The sequence below is a fragment of the Oncorhynchus kisutch genome, linkage group LG25 (genome assembly GCF_002021735.2).
Source record: "Oncorhynchus kisutch isolate 150728-3 linkage group LG25, Okis_V2, whole genome shotgun sequence".
In the NCBI taxonomy this organism is placed as follows: domain Eukaryota; kingdom Metazoa; phylum Chordata; class Actinopteri; order Salmoniformes; family Salmonidae; genus Oncorhynchus; species Oncorhynchus kisutch.
The window spans coordinates 14,251,201-14,260,499 of NC_034198.2; the positions used below are offsets into that span (position 1 = coordinate 14,251,201).

Sequence of the window (9,299 nt, forward strand, 5' to 3'; positions counted from 1 at the left end):
AGACACATTGGTGCAGCTGGCTTCCGGGTTAAGCGAGCAGTGTGTCAAGAAACAGTGCGGCTTGGTAGGGTTGTGTTTGAGGACGCATGGCTTGACGACCTTCACCTCTCCATAGTCCGTACGGGAGTTGCAGAGATGGGACAAGACTGTAACTACCAATTGGATATCACAAAAAAGGGGTAAAAATAAGTAAATACACTTTCAGAGAATTATATTTTCTAGTTGACCGTCACTGCCAGGAAGGGAATGGACGATGCTAGAGCTGTGGTACAGAGCATCATCATCAGAGTGCTCATAATCTGTGCCATAAGAGTGGGAGGCTCGTGGACAGTACGTCAGTGTCATCTGATTCAACAACCACACTCCGTTTAGAGGTAGGGGTTGGGTTTGGTACCAGCGGGGGAAGCCTGGTCAGGATGTGCTCGAGGCCAGACTCATTGGTTGCCATACAACAGTGACAATCTCCTTGTATCTCAGTCGAGATTTGTGCCCAGTTGAGGATGAGCGATGGCATTTATTGGGCAGTGGCTTGGAGCGTTTGGAATGATCATTGACCTGTCTGGCAGACTCATCTGATGAGAATCCAGAGGCACCACCCCTAAAGCTCACAAGTCAAGAACTCAATGCTCTTGGTTCGAATTTCTGACAGTGAGTCAAAGAGCTGCTACCCTGTGCAGCCATTTGAGCATGTTCATTTCCCAAGCCAAGAATGCAAAGTGTGTGCTCATCTGATGCTGGGAGTTGTTTTTCACGCTGTTGACATTTGTGAAACATCAGCCTGTGTACAGCACTGAATCAGTGTGCAACAAATAGATTCACATAAAATAAGTCTATTCCATGAAAAATATATAATTTTGTTCTGGTGTATGCTTCGATTGCTCTCGGTATTGGCTTCAGATACTTTGAGAGAAAGTTAGATTTACCGTTGGCTCCGACCAGTCGTGCTTTGGGATCGAAACTCCCGCCTAAATATGTATCAAGGTCCGGGTTCGAAACTCCCACTTATATGAAGCCACCTGACTGGCACAGTCAAGCTTGGACTGTCTCTGTCAAGCAAGGAACGGTAGCCTACATCACTGCTGAGCTCCTTGATCACAGCAATACTCCAAGCGAGGGAGTGGTAATGCTGGATCAACGGGCTGGTGTGGCAGTCAAGCGGGGACTGGCACGACACCACGGTTCAACTAGCGCCAACAACAGGTACAACAAGCAAACTAGCTATGGTTGCTATGTATGGCTAACAGCCATGTATGGCTACGAGCAAACTTCTGAGGTAATAGGATAGACTCAAAGCGAACTAGCTAGCCAACACACAAGGATGGAAAATGCTTGACAAAAAGCAAAAATAGTTAGCTAGTATGGGCAGGCACAATAACGAGACGTGGGGAGATTGTAGATTAGATTAACAAATAAACTACTTCGGCACCTCCGAGTCATTGAAAAATCCGTAATTCTGTAGAAAGGTAATCTAAAGACTATTAATAGCAGTCACGTAATATAAAACACAAATGTGCAAGTGAAGAAAAGGCTGTAGGTCACGTCACACTGCCTTTTGCATTGACGTATCATGTGGGTTCAGTAAGGGTGTGGCGTAACAGTAAACATATTTAATATTCATCACAATCGCATCGCGTGAAGGGGAAGGAGTTCCCATAGGTAATTTGCTGATCCGTTGGAAAATCGAAAGAAAACCATGTAATCAAGAGAACCCATGAATGGCATTTGATGCCATTTACAAATAACCACTGTCATGGAACATTTGAACCATATGACATCATTTACTGATTTTGAAATGGGTTGCTCAATTTGCATTTGATACAAAAGCAAATATGTCAAAATCTCAAGGCATTTACTTTAATCTGAAATATTTCACAAACAAATCAAATGACAATGTAGAAAATAATTAAATAAAGCTAAGGTAACCACAAATTAAAAGCTTATTGTTCAAAATGTATATTTTGTTCACAATGCAGTCCAATGATGTTTGAGTCCATATTTAAAAAAGGCAAACTTTGGAGTAAATGTTTCTGAAAATTAGTAAAAATATAAAAATCAGCCCAAACAAAATGACTCATTACAGAGCAAAAAAATGTAACAAACAAACAATTTCAAAGAGTTTCTCAGCAAGTAAACCCAACCCACTGCATCTATCCAGTGGCAGACGTTATGTTCTACTCATTGTTTCTTTCTGCGTTTGGAAAAAGCATACTGTATGAAAACACAAAAAGGCACCTGAAATCTGCAATATAATATAAATCAATATGAAACCGTGAAATAGCATAAATATAAAGCTCTCCCTCCTCTAAAAAGAGTGAATTCAATTAAGACCCTGGATGACCCTAGAAAAGAAAGCAAGCATCATGATAACTTGTGCTAAAGTCTTCAAACCCATGTATAGAAAGAGCCCTCCACCTTCACATGCCCCAAGCTCACAGCTCACAGTTTCTGTTGGGTCTGGACGGCTCGCACTCCTTCTCGAAATTGCAGCCGTGCAGCAACTCTCTGTAGGTCTCTCTGACCGTATTGTACAGAGGAGCCTGGTGGTTTATATTGGGGAATTTCAGAGGTGTCTCGTTGAGGAGGAACTGTAGCCGGAGGCCTTCACTGCAGTCATACAGCACAAAGACCAAGTTGGCTGCGTACGGCACGATGCGGCTGGTGCGGAAGGTGCGGCCATGTTGCAGGTCAAAGTTGTCGGCGGTCAGGGGCGTCTCGTCTCTGAAAAAGCCCATGAGGGCCAACAGGGGCAGGAGGGTCTCGGCATGGCCCACCTGAATGGTCACAGCCTCAGATACATGCCCAAATCTGAACAGAAAAAAAGGGGACGTAATCCACAATTCAAAAATCATGATGATAACCAGCCACACTTACTATGTTATTACAATGTTATAACTACTAAGGGAAGTGAGGTGAAATGCATCAGAGGGCAAAACAAAGGAGAAATGACGTAAACTGCTACATGGCAATTGATCAATGACTTTCCCTATTGTAGAGAGCCCATTTTGAAAACAGGTGTAACAATTAATGGGAGAGGAAGTGATGGAGAACGTATCGGATGAGAACCTGAAAGCCTTCCTGAAGATGGAGATCAGGATGATGAAGAAGAAGTAGACTTTTTAGACTCCCTCAGGGACCCAATAGTTTTTCAATAACAAGCAAGGAGAGTGGCTTGATAACAATGATTGGCCTATTTAAGCACTTGTGTTTAAATTATACGATCATGGTAGTCAAAATGACTGTGGACTGACTTTACAACCAACTCACCTGATCTCATGAGCAACCTTATCAAGGCGATTGAACAGGTCATGAAAAAGAGCGCAACTGGACTTGCGGTTGATGTCATGACCATAGCCCCTCTTCCAGTACTGTTTCAGGTCATTTTTGTACTCCAGCACCTGAAAAGGCCCAGGTGATTGTGTTAATGAAAATGTGAAAGACCGGTTTGAACTGTATGACTGAACTGGGTTCTTCCTTGTTTATGAGGCAGAGGCAATAGCTCTCCCGCTGTGTACATACTTGGGCGTCAGTCTCATCAAACAGGTTGCACCAGGGGGAGTTCAAAGATTTGATGGCAAACTCGTATGAGCACAGGAAGAATGCAGCCTCCACCAGATCTGGTGAGAAAGAGGGGAGAATTATTGAATGAATTCAACTGGCATAAGAGGATTGCAAGTTTCAACTGTAACATTATGAACTCCCTAAACTACACAAAGTGGCTACGATTTGGAACCAAGCAACAAGTCCAGTTGCACATCGATCACTCCAGTGTTAATTTGCTCAATTGTAATTACTTCGCTACTATTGGCCTATTTACTGCCTAACCTCCTTATGCCATTTGCACACACTATATAGACTTTTTCTATTGTGTTATTGACTGTACGTTTGTTTATTCCTTGTGTAACTCTGTTGTTGTTTGTGTCGCACTGCTTTGCTTTATCTTTGCCAGTTCCCAGTTGTAAATGAGAACTTGTTCAACTGGCCTACCTGGTGAAATAAAAAATAAAAACCTGGTGTGATGTGATTGTATGGAACTTGCAGTTGGGCAGCCATCTTCATCTGCACTATTTTCATCTCTGCTGAGGCCTTGAAGAGGTGGACCTCTTCGAGGGCAGTTTTGTTGTTCTCCACATCGTCAACAAATTTTTTGCACTGGTCAAAGAATCTCATCAACTCATCATTGATTTCGTGGCTGGGTCCAACTTCTGTAACAAGACAAAAAGAGAATACAATAAGTCCAAACATTGTGTATTATTGTTGCTGATCTCGGCCCCACCAGACTGTACTAATGGTGATCAGCAGTGCTTCATTTGTAAATCGATAGGTCCCGGAACACAGTGCGAGTGTGAGAGAGGGGGAGTTATGTGGGGGGCTCTGAGGTACCGGATTACATTGAGAGAAAAAGTTTCAAACACAATGTAGCAGCGCAGCAGACAGAGAAAACATATAGCAGGCTACTGTTACATGGTGGTGAAATGGACAGCACTCTCCAAGGTGCTGATTAATTCAACGCATTTTATGGCCACATACTTGAGTAAAGCTGCGGGGCTTCTACAAGTCGGAATTTCTTATAGCCTTATAATTTTCAAGACATCAATGTAGCAGTAGATCAAATATCATAATATCGGAATAGAACTCCAAATAAAATAAATCAATGTAGGCTACAGCAGGTTATACGTTTGCGTGTTCTTGAACTCCAAATTGCACCTGCTCCGAGCACCTTGTCAGTGGATGCACTGCAGGATTAGCAGTGCTGCTAGCTAAGGCATCGCCATCGGGAACAGTTTGCCCCTCACTCCTCTCCTCCGACACTGATAGTCCTCTGGCTGGTTCTGGGTTTGATTCACCATCTTTCTCTAGATTTCTGGATTTAAATGTCCTCAAACTCAATTTGCCTTTACTTATCCATTTAAAAAAATGTTTTGCCTTTCCCACGTTTCAAATTCAGTAGGGAGATGACTAGCCTTGGCTATGTGATGTAATTACGTAGGGAACTCTTCACTAGCTGACCACCACTACCAAGATCTGTGTCAAGATCAGTTACTTACCCTACCGGCCCTCCCCATAACCTATGTACAAATAAGAGAGCAGAGCTGTGTTTGAATACCCATACTAACATAGTTTGTAGTATATACTCATTAAGTATGTAGTAGAAGTTCATTTTAGTATACTGTAAACTAACGGCATCCTTTCAGTTAAGTGTACTTACGCTCCGCCTGTCTACCGGAAGTTGATGCTGTTGCTATGCAACTTCTTGCCACCATGTTAGCATAACAAATGACTAGCTAGACATCGTACGACTTCATTAACAATGTCCATTGAGAACGAACAATGACAATACCACTTAGCTAAGCATGACATTAATAATCAATTCAATAAACGTTGGGTAGTTAGTTAGATAGCATATAATTAATAAACTGTCAATAAACTGTTGATTTATTAGTAGCCAAGTAACATTAGGTAGCTAGCTAACATACCGGTACATACAAGCAACTGCTGTAATGATATGCTATGCGGTTCGTACGGCTAGCGTAGCAAAACAAATTGTCAGCCAACATCACGTGTCACGTAACTTATTTGAAAAGTAATTTAAAAAATGTATTACATTGCTCAACATTTATCATAATTATAGTTAACTAATTTAACTTGTGAACTTTTTGTACTTACATTTGTATCTGCTCTCGTCAGACTTCGGCTGCATATTTTCCACCATTTTCTTAAAATCTGAAAATGTTGTGAAGCCACGCTAATTTCTGAATATTTGCATTATGGGCCCTAAAAGCACAGAAAGTGTCCACTGTTGTATACTTCGAATTTTGGCGACTGTAGTAAGACATCCAGAGCTTTTCGTATACTAACTTTATACAATGGCTGGGTATTATCCTGAATGCTGATTGGTTAAAACTGCATTCCAGACAGTGTCTATTCCACAAGTTACCACCTGCTATGACAAAAATGCCTATTTACTCTGTTCTCATCAGCCCAGCCAGGCAATTTATAAACGTAACAATAAAAAACATCTAGACATTCTCACATTTCTTTTAGACTAACATTTACAGGGGCCTAACAACACCTTTGCCAATATATCCACCAAACACCAGCTTCTCGGGCATTATTACTTAAATGACCATTAAGCATACTACATACTAAATGTACATCACAAATGGTAGTTTTCGAACACAGCTCAGGTTTATGGCGACGACAGACATGGCAGCTCTGCTTCAGGCTCATAAGCAACCTTTTAAGTATTTGTTTTTTTGTGTGGATTATTTATCACAAGCATGCGAAATTACGTCTGCTAAATATGTGTACGTGACCATTAAAATTTGATTTAGAATCAGTGTGGCAGGATAGGCTGAAGGATCACCGCGCTTTTACATTAACGTCTTTCTGGGAGCGGGAGGGAAAAAAGCACTGGTGATCCGTGTTTGTGACTGAGTGTGATACCCCCAGGCCTATTTATAATTCAGATAATAGGAAAAAGACTAAACTAGGTTTACTCTACAAACTCACCTGTTACTTTCCAAAGGTTGAGTAGGCCTTCTTGAAAAGCGACAATGCTGTCCACGCATCTGTGTTTGGAGCTAGTGATGAAACGGATACGATGGCTCCTGAGGTTTTCCTCTGACATCAAAGATGGAAAGAATGTTGCCAACCTGACAGCCAGATGCCTATGGTCATCTCGCCCCTTTTCCACAAGCTTGCCATCCATGTCTTCAGTGTACCACATTTCCCACTTGGTTTTTATGTCAGTTAGCCATTTATCAGTGTTCATTGCGTCGTTTAGAACAAGGTCGTGAAGCCGTTGCATCCTTTTGATATTTTTGATCGTTGGATATCGTGTTCCGTGCCGAATTATGGCGGTCACATGAACAGCAGTGCAATCGGTACATCCCGGTTTTAAAAGGGATTTGTTTACCGAGAGGATGTCATTAATGAGATAGGGGTTTACTTCCTCATATCTGCCTTTCGTTCCGAAATAATTTGCAATCGCAGGTATGCTTGAATTAACGTTAGCATTTGCAACTGAGCAGTATGATACCCGGGTCAAAGCTAGACTAAATGTCGTGAACAACAACGTGTGTTTAGATAACGCTGATGTCATTTCGTCAAATTAGTTGAGGTAGAAGCAATTGATACTTACAAACTACTAAACTAAGTTAGCTAGTACATTGCTGTCTGCTTTGTTTGTTGTTCTTTCGCTGCGAACTTTGAACTTGGCAACAACAAAAAAATGGAGCTCCACAAGCCGGCCAACCGTATTAAATCCCTGCGTTTTCGTGTGGCAAGGGACCCACACTAAACTGCATGACTTAGTTGTAATCGGTGTAGAAATTGGACATAAATCAAGATAATAAAACAAACAGTGTTCAGGGCTGTGGGATATCAAAATCAATCAAATATCCCAAACGCAGCTAGACCCAGTGGATTCAACATCATTTGGTTTCTATCAGGAAAATACCACTTCTTCCCACCAGAGGACGACTGCTATACAATAAAAGGTTTATCACAGTGCTTTTTATGTGCCTGAGCACGAGACACATATTTTCTCTTATTTCCCGAGATTTGCGAAATGCCAGGATTGTAATAGTTCCGTAGCTATTCATCAGCAGAGCAGTAAGAAAACGAGAAATGGGCTTTGCATTAGTGAAATGGCTGAAAGAATTTCAAGTGCCGTGCACATTCCATCTTTCGGAGGCAAAGACTTCCCTATCGGACGCCACACACGCGATTTTTTTGGTCTGTTTGACTACTCAGTTGCAAGCTAAATTCCAAATCTGTGTTGCGTGCAGACAGCTTCGTTAATAGATGGTGTAATGTTTAAGTACATTTACTGTCTACTTGAATACGCTATCATTATGCAGGAGCCTGTGGCTATCCATAGCTAATTAGAAATATCCCAGGTGTACTTAATAGAGAGGACACCTTTCATCAACCACTCCTTACCTTAATTTTTTAGGCAAAAAAATCCCCGGTGCAGCTGTGTCCATCTCCAGAGATAAATGGCACAGGTGCAGTTAAATTCTAATGGAAGCTTGCACTTCTATATTGTTCTTGTTTTATAAAGAATGAATCATGCAATGATATGCATATCACGTGATATATATATTATTTAATAGTAAAGGTGTATAGTGTAACCCTAGATATACATTACTTGCATTGCCTTTCAAATTCTTTACAATTGAAAACTTGTTTTTAAGAAAAAGCTTTTAACTGCCTAGGGAGGGAAATATTTATGGCCTAATCTATTGCGTATGGGAATTGGTGAACAATTAATGTCCGTGATTTAAGTCCTTTTTATGTAATTTTACATCTTAAAGTTAGTGTGGAAGAGGTGAAACATTTGTTGTTGTCTATCAACAATGACAAGCCACCAGAGTCTGACACCTTGGATGGAAAATTTGACCTTGGACATGGTTCAAAAGGACACAGCTTCGGTAGGCCAGGTAGGCTGTTGTCCTGTACTTGGTAGGTTTAGGCCTAACCATATATTTTTTTTTCTTTCTCTTGGTGGTTAATCCCAGTTTGAATGGGTAAATGATACCTGCATACGTAAACGGCCTATTGTATTTCTATTGTGCCAATAACACGTACCATTGGGTCTCTTAGGCTTGACTGATGGATAAACACAAGACCTGCATGACAGTGAAGGTTGAACTCGATGTCCCTGGTTGGGTACAGACTATCTGTAAATAGAGGTGGTGTCTGTCTGGCAGAAGTTCCCATTGTGTTCCTGAATTATTCACGGGCCTCGTTAGGAAAACCTCAGTGCCACTTTTGAGAGCGAGAGAGAGGTTATAAATTGTGGTAATTTATCCCTGTGTTGGTTTGAGTAGACTGCACTCATGGGCGAAGGAGTTTCTCATTACCTGTGGCTGTTCTGCAATTCGTTTTTCTCAATGATAATGCCTACTAAGAGACTGGCTGAAAGGCAATGCCTTTGGTAGGTAGGCTAATATGCTTTGAAATGTATACACAGTGATGAGGGTTGGATTTGATTGTAGCTGTGCGTGGCTTTCCCTGGCGTCAGTAATATGGTCTTAATTCCTTCCATTGACTGAAAATGGCCCAATCTTTTTCACAATTTAGCCTACGGTAAATTTAACCAAACAAGCTTGATATAATGTTTAATTTCCTCAACTTTCTCATCCACCACAGGCTGGTTTGCCTTTCAGATGGATGTGGTTTGGATGTGGTTTTTCACAGTCAGTCAAAGGCCAAAGCACACACTGCTGTGTTGTAGGCATCAAGATGTTTTTTTCATGACCAAATTTATTTTACCTTTATTTAACCAGGTAGGC

The 9,299-nt window shown here is 41.3% G+C and overlaps 1 protein-coding gene across 1 annotated transcript; it reads right to left on the minus strand.

The window, feature by feature from the left end:
* Positions 1-1,838: 1,838 nt before the first annotated feature.
* On the minus strand, positions 1,839-7,969 carry LOC109870352 (multiple inositol polyphosphate phosphatase 1). Its single transcript, XM_020460838.2, has 5 exons — positions 6,511-7,969; positions 4,008-4,202; positions 3,517-3,614; positions 3,265-3,395; positions 1,839-2,805 (listed from the first exon to the last, which is right to left on the minus strand). The coding sequence occupies exons 1-5, from the start codon at positions 7,100-7,102 to the stop codon at positions 2,430-2,432; spliced, it is 1,392 nt and encodes a 463-aa protein (XP_020316427.1). The 5' UTR covers positions 7,103-7,969; the 3' UTR covers positions 1,839-2,429.
* Positions 7,970-9,299: the final 1,330 nt, after the last annotated feature.